The sequence below is a fragment of the Pollicipes pollicipes genome, unplaced genomic scaffold (assembly GCF_011947565.3).
Source record: "Pollicipes pollicipes isolate AB1234 unplaced genomic scaffold, Ppol_2.1 Scaffold_7261;HRSCAF=8764_pilon_pilon_pilon, whole genome shotgun sequence".
NCBI lineage: Eukaryota > Metazoa > Arthropoda > Thecostraca > Pollicipedomorpha > Pollicipedidae > Pollicipes > Pollicipes pollicipes.
The window spans coordinates 27,091,447-27,106,482 of NW_023597054.1; the positions used below are offsets into that span (position 1 = coordinate 27,091,447).

Sequence of the window (15,036 nt, forward strand, 5' to 3'; positions counted from 1 at the left end):
AGCGGTGCCCCTCCCCCCCCCCCAGGCTAGCAGGAAGGGCCCTAGCATCAGCACAGGGCCCTCCGAGCAAATACAAAGAAAGCAGACAGAGCATAGAATGCTCCTTAAAGATCTGATTAACCCCGACACCAGACATGCAGGGCCCCCGGGGAACAGTGTAGGGCCTCTGGACAGCGCAATGAGCCGCAAGACCTTCCAGTCACCACCCCCTCAATCAGTGAAGAGTAATTTTTGTCTACTCCTGGACCCTTCACTTTCGCTTGCAACTATTATATGTCACGTGGAAGCCAAAGACACGTGCCTCCCCCATATCTGCCTGCTCTACCAGCTGCACGTTTTACGTCATTGCGCTTGCAAAGCACGTCATCATATTTGCGATAAAATTATACGAAATTTTCTTGCTCGTCATATGTACCATAATCAAACGGCTTGAACGAATATTTCGATGCTCAAGTCATCCTCAACATTATCCGACATCTAGCTGCCCGCCGCGCAAAAGCCCCGGCATCAGTGACGTCACATTAACGTTGAGTGAAGAGACAGCGAGAATCACAGATCAGTTGCACCACCATGGCAGCTCTGACGCATCAGTCGCAAGGATGTTGAGAAATCTCGGGGAATACCGGGTTCCCTCAAACTGCCTGCGTGGGCCCGATGCTGGGGTGACGATGACTCATTTCGTGGTCACGTAACAGCCCAGCTAAAAGTTCGTTGGTGGTAAGGCAGTACTAGCAGCATTATTCCTCGTACGAAAACCAGGACAATGGAGGAATACACCGATTGGTATTTCGGCTACATGCCTCTGTAGAAACGAACATAAGCAGTGACGGGAGTGACTCCTGATGATCGTTTCGATAAAGCCAGGTAACCGAAATATCAGCGCATCTACCCCTCCATTTTTCGGGCTCTTCTACGAGAAAAAAAGCACATTAGTACTGCGTTATCTGCACACATATTGCTCCCCGCAAACGCATTCTCAACAACTTGCATGCAGTGGGTGTGTGCTAAACCTAAATGTCATGTCCGCCGGGCAGTGAGGTGACTGCGCCACGGATACGTCTAGTCAGCCCCCTTTTAATCGGTCACCAATATGAATACAGAACATCCAGAATGGACACTTACCACCAAATTGGACAATTCACAGCCAAAATGAGCAGTTCAACATCCATAGGACTGTTGCCACCAATAAATATATGTTTACCATTAGTTTAACAAAGTTGTTAACCGTGATGCATAATCGGCTGTCGTACTAAAGGAACGATGCATGTATGTCCGCCTCCGATTCTTTCGGATCATGCGCGAGCTAGACGGCAAGGAATTTTTACGTGAAATTTTCACACAACTAAGGGCTGATAACAGGCCGCGCTCGATCTGTCGTCAGCACGTTTGGCAGCTCCAATCACGGCACAGTACCCCCCCCCCCCCCCCAACGTCGCGTCACGTGACCACAAAGTAAAGTGGTCTGTGGCTTCACGCGCTGGCTGACGATAACACTAGTTTTTTTTTGTCAGCATGTCAGCCTGAAGAGAAAGCGCTACCAGATTTTAAAAAAAAACACTGACAAGGAAGCAGGACTTTGATTTGGCTGCTTCGGCGTTGGCGAGTATGTTGGGTGGGGTGGGGGCACTAGTCTCTAATTTTGGGAAATGCAACGAAGGATAGATGCGGAGGGAATTGAACTGGCGAACGTACCCATGAAAAGATGAGTGACAGTGACTGGTGTGTTGTGTGGTTGCGCGGCCCATGAAATCAATTGCGTTATAAGTAAACACTTAGCATGATAGAAGAAACCGAAATGAAATGGGAATGGGAAAAAGTACACAACTTACGGATGGGATAGATGATACCGGAGCCAAATCCACCCATCCAAACAACGCTTTATGAGCAGCATGCCATGGTCGGCGGTGAGGCAGAAGTGGGTGGTCTGAAGAAGAAAAGTAAAGTTAACAAGTTTTCCCGTCAGTCCACGCACCGAACGCTGGAATGTGTGACGCGTGATGCCACGCATTTCAGTTGACAATCGTGCTGACGACAGATCGAACGGGGGCAGAGCGCGACGCGGCAGTGTCACGTCAAATGCATGCATTATGCAAAAATGAGCGCGTGGTGAGCAAAAAAAAAAAAATCCTATAGGTGTTACACGCACGGCGCAACTTCCGCGACTACCGGACGACGGCACGATCCACGTCCACTCCCGGGGCCATATTTTAAAAAAAAAAACTAAGGATCGCAGCGACATGAAGCTTGCACATCCAGCTAGGCAATAAAATGGGCCATCGGACTGGTTTAAGTTCAAGGTATCATATGGTACGTGGCACTTGCACGCCTGTTGGATAGATGGAAATGGTCGTTTTTGGCGGGTTTTTACATTTTGGGTTATATCTCGGCACGCAGTGCGGGCAGAGGCGTGGCTTTTGTTTTCCAACGTTCACAATTGAGGTAGCTACACTTTCAGTGTGCGCCCCCAAATGAGTCAAGACTGATGGCGGATTTTTACGCCGCGACGGAACGGCGCTGTCCAGTGTCTTGGCCGATGCCGACGGTTGCTTGAAGTGAAAATATGGGGTCTGATCACGTGACTGGCTGCCGTAATTATTTGCCGCCAACCATTTATGCTAACCGCACCGATATCTCGACAACAGCGGGTCGCAGCGACACGGGAGGCATGCGCAAATATATGCTATGCAAAATGCTACGGTCGTCCGTATCACGCGGCGCTCGCTCAAAGATGGATTTTACTCTTTTCCACGGGTTTATACATTTTGTGCCAATGCTCGGCACCCAAGACACGTACTTACTCGGTAATGGCACGCTTCATGAGGAATGGAAAAATAAGATGACAATGGTTGGTTGCGTGTGCCACGTGGCATGGCACCTGCGCGTTGCAGCATGAATTTGGCTATTTTCGACGAGTTATACGTTTCTGCGACAGCGCGGCACCCAGCACGCCAAGCGACCCGACAGTGCCGTGCTTCGATAGGCGATCTAACAGGCAATTACATGGTGTAAGATGTGATGTTACATGTGCCACGTTGCACGTGCACCCTAGCTGTAAAGATCCACTTTGCTGATTGTGTCGGTTTTGCGTTTTACGCCACACTTTCGCACTCAACGCGTATAGCCACACAGGACTGGTATTCCGCGATAAGGAATTAAGCGGCCAGTCGTGTATTTCACGTGTTTGTTGTGATATATGTTTATATATATTTTGAAATAGTGAATTTCGTATTTTCACAGGTTTAAAGGTATTGTGACAAATTGTTGCACCAAGGGCGCCCAGCGACTAGGGAATGGCATGCGTTGATACGCATTCGAACAGAAAGTAATGTTGCATAAATCGTCATGTCACACGCGCTGCGGGTCATGCTTCTACGAGCCAGCAAGATAGGTTTGGCCGTTACCGGCCGTCTTTCACATTTCGCGCCATATCTATGCAATCAGGGCACCTATCACTGCCGTGATTTAAACTGAAAAATACATTATTACATTTCTACGTTTTCCATAAGCGCAGCGAAGCAAGCGTGCAAAAACCTTTTTAGTCACCAAATACACGAAGAAGATGTCTAGAAAGAACAGTATCCACCAGATCGACTGAGGTTCCACCAAAAATGTGACACAAACCACCAAAATATAGCACGAATAAGATAATTTGTACCAGAATCTAGAATATTCAGCTCAGCAGCGAAAGAACTATATCTTAAACCAAGCTGGCATCAAATCGCGAGTGGCTTGGGACGCAGACGCCACCATCCACCTCGGGGTTGCGTTCTGAGAGCGAGTCGCTGACTTGAGTCGAATTTCGTGCATTGCTACACTTCCTCGGGCGCAGCCAAGGGGGGTGGATGGAGGGAGGGCAGGAAGCATATGCTCCCTGAACGGCCTTCAGGACCCTCGGAACAGACTACCAACGGCCCGATTAGAGGGCCCGAAAGGCTTGTCGGCGCCAACTCGGGCCGGGCTGAAGCACCGACCCCGGACCGAAGACCTGACCCTGAAAAGTCAGTCATTAAGACTCGTTGCACCCATCGGGCGCCCCACGGACGACGATGACCCCGTGTTGGTCCGAGACCACCAATGCTGAGCAGTTGGCCCTTTGTCGGCTTGGGCTCTGAGGGCCTATGTACGAAGTATGGACAAGCTGGAGCACGTGATTGTTACTAAAGACCTCCTGATTGGGGCCCCTGAAACAAGGTGGCTCCCTACATCAAAACATAGATTGGGCAGATGCAAGGACGGTTGTCAGCTGAGTAGTGAGTATGCATTGCATTTTATATTGAAAACATCAAAGGTAATGCTGTTTTTAATCGTCGATAATTTTTTTCACAGTGAAGGCTGTTATGCATTGCGCATGTATATTAGGTAAAATGCGATCTTTGTTTCGGAAAGAAGCAACAGCGGTGGGACGTTTGTGGAGGCGGGGTGCAGGGCTGCTCCCTAATCTGCTGCCCACGGAAAGAGCCAATAATGCTCTGGCTACTGGTTGGCGGTTTGCGTTTTGGAAAGCACGGATCATTGACGTTTGAAAACTCTTCAATTTTCATCCTTTCCCTATGTTGGATGCCATGATATAGATAAATTGTACCAAAGTAGCACCAGTGGCGCAGGCAGGGCAGGCAGGGACACAAGCGAGAGAAAAGAGCCCTTGGATTCCGAGGGGCCTGGAGGGTCCACCGGGGCCGATAATCAAGGACCCGATTGGAGAGCCTAAAGCAAGAAGGGCTAGATGGAATTGTCTTCACGGGCTTCTACCTGTAGGGACGGTCCCTTAGATGGCAATTAAAGGGTCCTTTGCGTCGTTTGCGGACCCCTCGAGTTGATAAGGGCCTATATGTCGGGCACCACCAGTACTGCACAGTTGGCTCCGTGTCCGCATAGGCCCACTCCCCAAACGGTGACAAAGCTGGGGCCAGCGATTTATACTGGTCAGAGATCACCTATCTGCCAGAGGCCCGTAGTGCCTAACAGGGGGTCCTGTGTTGACAAGGGGTCCCAAATCAGCCAAGAACAGTGTTCAATGAGGCCCGTAGAGGGGGGCCCGGGGCTCACCAAAACCAGCGATCAAGAGCCTGGTTGAAGGGTGTAAGGGTCCGAAGGGATGACTGTAGGTCAAGCAAATAATCCTTGCCCGTAGGGCCGTGACCTGAAATATCCGACAGGGAGCGTCTTGCACCAATCGAGGACTCCTGAGACAAAACATGCTTGTATGCTGGTCTCAAACCACCAATGCCGAAGAGTTGGCCCCGTTTCGGTCTGAGCCCTGGGAGCCCATTTTCTAAGCAAGAACAAGCAAGAGCAAAGACCCGCGGTTTGCATTGGCCTGGGTCGCTGAGACAGTGATTGGGCCCCTGTGTCCGTCACAGACCCGTAATGCCTAACAGGGATCATGTGTCGTCAAGTGGCCCGAGTCCGTCACGGGCTTTGTTTGGGTAAGCCCGAAAAGAGGCAAAGGGCCTCTTGGGACCAAAGATGAAGGGTCTGATTGGAAGGCTAAAAGGACCGAAAGGCCCGCAGAAATGGCAATAAGTCACAGTAAGGACGTCCCCTGCCCGTAGGACCGTGACTTCAAAAATCAGTTGGTGGGTCTGTCGCATCGACAAGGGATTCGTGGGACAGTGCGGGACTCTATTTCGGCCAGAGACCTCAAACACCGAACAGCCGGCTCCGTGTCGTTCTGAACCCTGGTGGTGCATTTCTCAAGCACGAGCAAGACCGTGCCCGTGATTTGTATTGGTCGGGGTCCCTGAAGCAATGAGGGTGTCTTTCAGAGGCCCACAGTGTTTAACAGAGGGTATTGTGTCGATAAGGGACCTCAAGTCGGTCAGGAGAACATTTGCTGAACAGGGATAGTGACGGGACCCCAAATGCCAGATGGCCTTTTGCGTTCGTCGGGGCAACAAGAATACAACATGTCTTCAGCTTCCTCTCAGCCTCATTTTGTGTCAGCTCAGTGGGTCCAGGTGATCACAAAGTTTCATTCAAAGTCAGATGTCAGCACTCGGCAAGCTTCATTTTCATACTTTACAAATAAGGAGTACTGTGATAGCTTAAATGGAAGTTGCACACACCAGTGTTTGAGCACTTAGCCTCAATCTGCACCAGCTAAGTTCCGTAATAAATGTTATGGAAGGATGAGTCAAAATTGGAGGGGAGTGGGCTCAGCTACGCCTCTGGCGCATGTGCTGAGTATTTAACACATATGGCGGGTGGAAAAAGCTAAGCGCTGTTCGGTTTCCGAACGGCCAGGCAGGCCGTGCTGTGCGTTTTTAACTGTTGGAACTTTCGTCATCCTCAGACCTGAATTTATCACCGGGACGCGAGCAAGCCTGTCTGACTTTTGGCGGATGAAGTCGCGTGCCCAGCACCAAACTAACCGTCTGAAATGTCAACAGGGATCGCTCACCTACTGGGCCAGGTGTGCCAGGGTCTGCAGAATACTCCTGACCTGCAGCACGTCCCGACTGAAGAAATTTTCAGCCAGCAGCAACTTAGTCACTCGACTTAGCAAATCAGCCAGCAGGGACTGGCCAATGTCGGTGGAGGGATTAGATTTCGTCAACTGTCGCACCACGCTTCATCAGCTGGATAACATATACATTCGCACAGCGTGCCATGAAAGTCCAGCACCATCATCCATGCGGCACTCTGGGCGCTGAAACCAGCGGGGGAGACCATGGACCCGCTGGAGTGCATCTGATCCTGCTTCTGTGTTGACGAGATGCCATCATGTAGACGGCGTCACCTGCAGGTGAAGGCACCACGGTAGGCGGCGCCACCATCATAGGTGGCGCTACCACCGCAGGTGGCGTCACGAAAGTTATAGGCGGCGCTACTGAAAATGCGCCTGCCGCCCACTTCGCTGAATGTCGCCGCGCCTTATGCAATATCAGGTTTCACTAGAAATGAGTTCTGTTAACTCCGCCAGCTACCTGCAATCATTTCCTATCGTTTAATTTGTTTCTTTACACCAATCAAAATAGTTCCACCTTGTAAAAACCTTTCATTTGGCGAGTTGTTCCAAAATGGTTTATATGCTTTTCCTCAACGGCAACAGGCCAGCTCTGCCTTCATCCGTTTCCTCTCACGCCGCGGCGCACGCAAATGACGGTCCGGCCACTCGCTGCTCCAGTGACTCGCTATTAAACCTTTGCCGTGAAGATACTTGTTTAAGTGTCAGTGCCCTACGCGCAACAATTACATGCCGTATTACTAAAGCCTGTTGTCAAACGAGGAATATCGTTGTGTTGATTCGCTGCATTGAATATGAACAGCCAAAAGCTTATGGACGTGGATTATGATGCGTTATCAGACTGCATTTGGTTTCAGTCTGGAGCAAGCCTTATCCGGTATTTGCTGGGCAAAGGTGGAGCAAACTGGCGGCACCCTTTGCATCATGAAACTTGCTACCCTCAGGGCCTAGCTCTGGTAAATGATTAAGCCCTGGTGGGCATTGACAACTGTTCACGTTAGACGGAGCCGCGTGGATGTGCCTGGTCAAGTCCGGGAGCTTCGGCCGAGGAGCTTGTGGCAACTTACCTTCTTGCACCGTTATACTCAACCACTCATCAAATATATATCAGCCAGAAAGGTGAGAGATACGCCCACAGCTGCTTTGGTACATTGTCCTAGGCTACATCGATGTGACCATTTTGTCCCGTCGGGTAATCTGCCTGAACGGATGCCAAATGCCAACCAGGATCTAGAACTTCGATAGATGCGCTTGGAGTAAGCTCCCCGGAGGGCGCCAATTGCGATGCAAAAACAAGCTGAAAAACCGGGGGTGCAGTTTTGAGTCCATCTGATGCTAAGTCATAAATAATTCCTTACGTGAAGTGCCCCTTTGGCGTAAAACGCGACGGATCGCCCCCAGATAGCCTGCTTCATGAGTCTTATATTACGCCTCTGTTTTTGAATCACCTTCAAAATTATCCATCACTGTATAGCGTATTCATTCATTCATATTCATTTCGATCTTACAAGTCATTCCATTCACCAAACGTGTTGTAATACATGCGATCGCTCCCATGCGTTATGGCTCGTGCGGTCTTCCCGGCGTAAAAACTGTACTCACGAAGAAGTCACATAGGGATCTTTGCTGAAAAGTGCGTAGTCGGGACGGTACCACCCGACATACATCGCCTTGGTTAGGTGAAAGTGGCGCAACTTTCCAATTTCGATGTTTGTGCATTTTCCGAGCAGGGCATCTGTAAGTGGACAGCCGCTTAGCTACATTGAGCATTGGACTGTCTGTTATTTGGGCAGTGGAGGTCGTCGTTGAGGTTTTTGATTTCGGTAGGTCCTGACTCGCGAGGCGCGTCCTTTTTAAATGGCCCGTCTCCGATAAGCGTGTTGGAGATGTGTGTATGATTTGCATGAATTGCATATTATATATATATATATATATATATATAATATACAATATATATAATATACAATATATATATATATATATATATATATATATATATATAATATATATATATATATATATATATATATATATATACGCAGGGGAAGTACTTGAAGAATCCCGGTTAGGTTAGGTAAGGTTAGGTTAGGTAAGGTTAGGTTAGGTTAGGTTAGGTTAGGTTAGGTTAGGTTTGGTTAGGTTAGGTTAGCCTAGGTTAGGTTAGGCTAGGCTAGGCTAGTTTAGTTTAGGCTATATTCTAGACTATTCTGGCCAGTTCGTTTCATAGACGTGCCTAGACGCGATAAGAAACGTTTTCATTGCACTATCATTGTTACCTTGGTCCTGTACATTTTTTATGGTTCTTGATAAGCAGAAATATTGTAATTACGCAACGGCAACGCAGAACCGGCCCTGGGAAGTCGAGGCGGTGGGCTGCGTGAGGCGCTGGGGAGCTCGCTATCGTAAATATTAAAGTTTGGAGGTACATGAATCTACCTGTTCTAGGATTATGTATCATATGTTCCGCCTTAAGCACGACGAATGGTGTACAATGATTTTTTCTAACGTTAGGTAGCAATGTATACCTGCACTGCAACCTGTAGTGTGCTGGGGGCTTAATTGGATATAGCTTGTGGAATTATGTCATGAATACAAATTAGGCCGTGCAGTGTTCCAATGCTTTTATGTCCAGGTTTAGCCCACTTCTCAGAGATTGTGGTGGTGGTGGAGGTCTAGATTCCAACAAGCAGGAAACCATTTTTTGGACCATTATTCTTGTCTGCGGTGTTAGAATGTACACAATGCATGCATATGGCGATGTGGCTGATGTGTGCTGCATGTCAACCAGTAAATGTCAGGTGTTATGGAGTCCTGAGAAGGACCGGATTAATTTTTTCAGTCACATATGCATCACAACCCAAGTTCTATCCTTGGTCTTCTAAGATTTAAATTGGTGTCTTCTGGTTGTGATTCTGTGGTTGACTGCAAAAATTGAATGCTTCCCTTGACATGTGCAAACATGTTGGCATATCAGTAAAAATGTTGGGCAAACTTGTCTGGCAAGCAGCATGGCAACCATTTGAGCCATGTACATCTGAATCCACTTAGAATTCTGCTCAGTATTCTGTGCAAGTTCACCACATTTCTAGGCACAGGAAGCTAGTATTTCAATGCAATGGGATACTGAAAAGATAATTCCATTGCAAATTTTCCAATTTTGCTCACCCAATAATACCCATAAAATTTGCCACAGTTTGGCCTGGCCTGAATTCAGCACATAGTAGCATGATGGTCAGCCCACTGGTAGCACATAGGCAGATGCAGGGAATTATTATTTTGTTACAGGCTGGCATTAGGGGTGTCTTCTGCTGGATAGGAAACTACCCCCTGGTTGTACCATCTGTATGGTGCAAATTTTCATTGTTTTGAGGGCTTTTGTCATTGTGGGCTGTTGTCATTGTCTTTGAAACACACTCAACATCTGAAGCTATATGGCATCATCTGCCTTTCACCCTGGCAGGGAAGATGAACACTGCAGGGAATCAAACCCAGTAAGCCTAGTTTCCCAGATTGAGATGCACAGCTGACTACTCAGCTATCAGCACCTCTCCATTGGCATTGTTATTGCATCATTGTCATTGCAATTTGATGTTGTCATATGGATTTGAACAGCTAAGTATTTGATTAGTGATCATGGAATGTCAAAGTGTGAGGTGACTAAAAAAAGGTTGGTAGTTCCAAAAACCAACTTTTGGGTCACAACTTTCATTCACATGCAATGTTAACTACTTAGTTTGGTGAACTGTATCCAACATTATCAGTGTTATCAACAACATTGCTTAAGTAGACAGAACTGTCTGTTCCCACATACCATTAATGATGCAAGAGCTTCTGTTGTGTCCTGGATAATGTGGTATGCTGCCCTTCAGCAGGTCAGTGAACCGCAGCCCTGGCAGCGCCTGTCATGACCACTTACTGCGACGACCATCGGCGCGTGGCGCAGGCGCTGATGAGCCAGCCGGCGTTGTCGGAGGCCAAGCTGCTCGCTCTGATACGACCGGCAACCGCGGCTCAGGCGGAGGCCGGTGAGCACGACCGGTCCAGGCTGAAAGCCTTCGTTGACGTGGTCAACGAACAGCTGCGGCCACTGGGGCTGGAGATCACCAAACGGAAGTCGGAGTCGGACGGCGAGCGGATGTACGCCCTGCTGAGCTTTGTCGACGTGCCGCCGACACGCGACAAGCCCGAGCTCCAGCTGCTCTTCATGCAGGCCATTGCGGGGGAAGTGTTCACCTCCACGGACGGCTGCATATCCTCCACGGACGCGCTCCACCTGGCGGACGGGCTGCCTTGCAAGACAACGAGCACGCAGGCGCAGTCGATGCTGACGAAGCTGATTGGGGACGGCTGGCTGGAGGACGCAGGGTTCGGTCATGTGTGCCTCAGCACGCGCTGCATCATGGAGATGGAGTCCTACCTCAAGCGTCACTACCCCGGCTACGTGCTCAGCTGCCCCTTGTGCAACGATCTGGTAGTGCGCGGGGAGCCGTGCGCCGACTGTGGTAACGAGCGATACCACAGGCCGTGCCTTCGCGAGTACATTCAGAAGGTAGGCGCGAAAATGTGCACGCAATGCGGATCCCAGCTGACGCCGGCGCCCGCCGACCGCGCCGGCTGACACCAGGCTCGGGAGAAGCGCGACTCGGCGGCATTGTCGGCGTCAGCGCCGGTGCGAGGGCGGCGGCCTGGCTGCTCTGTTCCTGGCGGCAAGTTGTGGAGGTGGCCGCGCACTCGCACACCGCTTCGGGCTGATATTTTTTAACGCACAAGCTTGTATAAAGTTGTGTCGGCTGTTTTTGCTCATCAATCGCGCCGTTTTCGTGATGTGAACAGTGGATCGAACAGTGCCGGATGTGAGATGGGATCAAATAGTTCGACGTCATTTTGTCTGAGATCTCAAGTAAGCATCGAACATTACAGGCAGAAAACGAAGCCGGGACGAAAGTTAGCCGTATGGTCTGTAGCCCAGACCGTACAGTGGTGCCAGGGTTTCGCTTACCGGCCAGTAGGTGGCGTCAGTTAGTTTTTTGTTCATCCGCTAGGTTCACGTCCAAGTCACGACACGGCAAACACGACACAGCTTCGGTTCATGTTCATGAGAAGGGCGTTGTGGTGTACGTACCTGATGTGCCGCTTTCAATACATTAGCATTTAAGGTTCAGGGATGCTCTTGGCTTCTACCGGATCATTGTGCTAGCACGGCTCTGGCATTTTGACCGAATCTTCAGTGTACCGCGGAGTCGACTTGGTTTTTATCTCTGTATATTGTCATTTGTCGGGTCGCAGTTGTATGCAAGGTTCAGCGGATATTGAAGGACACGAAGAAGCGCAGTTCCCCGGTTGAACGACGCCGGGCTGCTGGCTGATCGATACCAGGGGCGAAGTTTAGCCCGCCGAAAATTAAGGGAGAGCTTCGAATCTTTTACTACCTTGCATGTCCGAGGTAGCTCAGCAGGGCCTTTGGAGGTTGTGTGTTCGATCGCTGTTAGCTGTAAGCTATAACGAAACTCAGTGAAGGCGAAACTATTCGAATGCGCTTATGCCAGGCTCAGCGATTGGGAAATGCGCACTCGAACAGGCAGGCAGCCGCGAGGGCCGCACGTGTCCGGTGAGTAGCTGGATCCCTTCGGAGTGTGCTCGGCCGGCTCGGGGCCCTATCTGCGGCGTGCCGTGGCGTGCCGCCGTCTCACCTGGTCCTCTTAAATCCGTTCAATCACCGAAAGGTCAGCGCCCCCAGTCCGGTCAGGGTAAAGGTCGGTGAGGCCAGCAGCTGGCCGGTCTCTGAGCTACAGTGGAGACACCGGGTATGGCCTGGCGCCGACAGCGGGCCGGCCTCTCCTAGCTACAGTGGAGACTCCGGGTACGGCCTGGCGTCGACAGCTGGCCGGCCTCTCCGAGCTGCGGTGGAGACACCGAATGCGGCTTGGCGCCGACAGCGGGCCGGCCTCCGGCCTGCAGTGGAGACACCGGGTGCGGCCTGGCGCCGACAGCGGGCCGGCCTCTCCGAGCTGCAGCGGAGACACCGGGTATGACCTGGTGCAGACAGCGGGCCGGCCTCTCCGAGCTGCAGCGGAGACACCGGACGCGGCCTGGCGCCGACAGCGGGCCGGCCTTTCCGAGCTGCAGTGGAGACACCGGGTACGGCCTGGTGCAGACAGCGGGCCGGCCTCCGAGCTGCAGCGGAGACACCGGACGCGGCCTGGTGCCGACAGCGGGCCGGCCTCCGAGCTGTAGTGGAGACACCGGGCACGGCCTGGTGCCGACAGCGGGCCGGCCTCCGAGCTGCAGTGGAGACACCGGGTACGGCCTGGCGCTGACGCGCGCCGGCGCTCCGTCGCCGCCCGTGCCGCACTAGCCGTACCCGACGCGTCACTACCAGTTGTCACTCGTTTTAAACTGCTGATGCATACGAGACGATCTCGCCCCGCCGCCGGCCTCGGTCTTCCAAGCCTTCTCTCACTGCCCGCGGGGTCTCTTGTGCCAGGTCAGGACAGACCCCGCCGTCACGGCCTGACATCGCATGATGCCCGTTGAGGGGCGCGTATTCTCTCAGAACAGCGGTATAATAGGCTCTCTCGTAGCTGTCTGTTACTACTATGTACGCTCCACAAGTGTGACTGCATGTGCGATCAGGGTACTGCGGGGAGGTAACCTATAGGTGGTGACTTATCGTCCTACGACACTTCGCTCACGCCACGCCCGTGGTGATGCCACTTAAAGCAGTTCATTAGCATTCCTGAACTGTCATTCCTCGCATCGAAGCTGGATGGATCCCATCATGGCATATGCCATCACCCGAGGCGTAAGAAAGAGGCTTTTCCTTTTCTTAATAGACTGGAGTCGGCGAAATGTCCGTATAGTTAGCCATGCACTCATATTCGGGTTAATACCCGTTTACGCCAGAAATGTAGTCACGCTCAACCAGGTCATTATTACATGTAATCCAAGTATGAAAATAACCACTAGCCCGCCATGCAGGGGAGCAGTCATAGCCCTGTAGGTGGAGGGGAGGGGGCACAGGGTTTAGAATGCGCTCCTGAGGGTGAAAGCGTTCCCGCCCTCCCCCCCCCCCCTCCCCCGCCCCATTATTTTTACCTCCTTTAGCTGGAACAGAAGACAGACTACCATGAGATCAGTTCTGTCCTGAGTTTTGAAGTCAATAAATCGAAGAAATCAGACGCTAAAGGACTGCATGGAATACCTTTGTTGGAACGCACAAATACCTTTAATGCATGGAATACCTTTGTTTGAAGAAACGCACCGTCTCAGGAGTCCCTAATCGGTGCAAGGAACCATCTGACGTTTGAGATCACGGCCCCCCGGGCAAGGGTCCTTACTGTGACCTACCGTCAGACCCTTGGGCTCTTTCAGTCTCAGACTTGATCTTTGGTTTCTAGAGACCCCTCCGGTCCCTCTTCGCGACCCTGAAACACGGCTCCTAGCCGACTTAGGGCCCCTTGCCATCACAGAGCCACTTGTTAGGCATTGTGGTCCCCTGGCATACGCTGGGGCCTCCACCAATGTAAATCGCAGGCCCCAGCGTTGTCCCTGCTTGGGAAATGCGCCTCAGGTCCATACCGACGCGGAGCCGACTGCTTTCATCCCTGTCGAGGCCCTATGTTATAAGGTTAAGGATCCCTCATAAGAGGGGCCCTAAAAGACGCCCCCTGACATTCAAGGTCATTACACTACGGATGGCGGCCGGCCCGGGTCCAATTGGCCGTTGGTCTTTCGTCCCGAGGGACTCTTCGGATCCCTCAAACACGGTTCCTGCCGACTCGGGGCCGCTTGCCGACACAGGACCCCCTGTTAGGCACTGTGGGCCCGTGGCCAACGCACTCGCTGGTTCAGGGACCCCCACCAATGCAAATCGCGGGCCCGGCCTTGCTCATGCTTAGGAATTGGACCCCAGGGCTCAGACTAAAACGAAGGCGACTGTGCGGTACTGGTGGTGCCTGACCAACATTTGGCCCTTATCGAATCAGGGGTACCCGATCGGCGCAAAGGACCCCCTGACTGTCATCTTTGGCCCCGTCCTCGCAGGCCGCGGCCACTAAATACGGACTCCGGTCGGTATATCGGGAATTCAAGCCCTCGCATCTGACCCTTAATCTTCGGTTCCGAGGGCTCCTTCGGGTTTCCTCGGATCCTAAGGGGGAGGGGTGGTACTTGTCCCCTGCGCCCCCCCCCCCCCCTGCATGTGTTACTTTCGCCATGACGTCAGGTGTATTCTCCATTGGCAACACGACTTCTCTTAAAAGTTATCTCATGGCCCTGAGGGAATGAGGGGTAAACTGTGGCTGTACATTATTCCGGTTATTGGCTGATCTTTAGGGGTCGAGGTACCAGTGGTTCAGTACCTGATGGCATGGCAACTACGTAGGTGTTGTAAAAGTTGAATTCGATGTGTATTGACGAAGTAATGGGTGACATACTCTTAGTTATCTAATTGCCTGGAAGTTGCGCGTTATATATATGTATATATGTATATATGCATGTATGTATGTATGTTAGAAGCAAGGAAATTGAAAGCAAAACCATTTAAATACACTTACTTTTTCTGCGTCTTT

At 51.2% G+C, this 15,036-nt stretch overlaps 1 protein-coding gene across 6 annotated transcripts; it reads left to right on the forward strand.

The window, feature by feature from the left end:
- The first annotated feature begins 7,284 nt into the window (after positions 1-7,284).
- On the forward strand, positions 7,285-11,624 carry LOC119113227 (non-structural maintenance of chromosomes element 1 homolog). 6 transcript variants are annotated; one of them, XM_037237582.1, is made up of 2 exons: positions 7,285-7,585; positions 10,336-11,624. In XM_037237582.1, exon 2 carries the CDS (start codon positions 10,371-10,373, stop codon positions 11,082-11,084), a length of 714 nt encoding a protein of 237 aa, XP_037093477.1. In that variant the 5' UTR covers positions 7,285-7,585; positions 10,336-10,370; the 3' UTR covers positions 11,085-11,624. The 6 variants fall into 6 exon arrangements, with proteins under 6 accessions (XP_037093477.1, XP_037093475.1, XP_037093473.1 ...); XM_037237580.1 differs by lacking the exon at positions 7,285-7,585 and adding an exon at positions 8,819-8,888 and having other exon boundaries at positions 10,339-11,624; XM_037237578.1 differs by lacking the exon at positions 7,285-7,585 and adding an exon at positions 8,821-8,888.
- Positions 11,625-15,036: the final 3,412 nt, after the last annotated feature.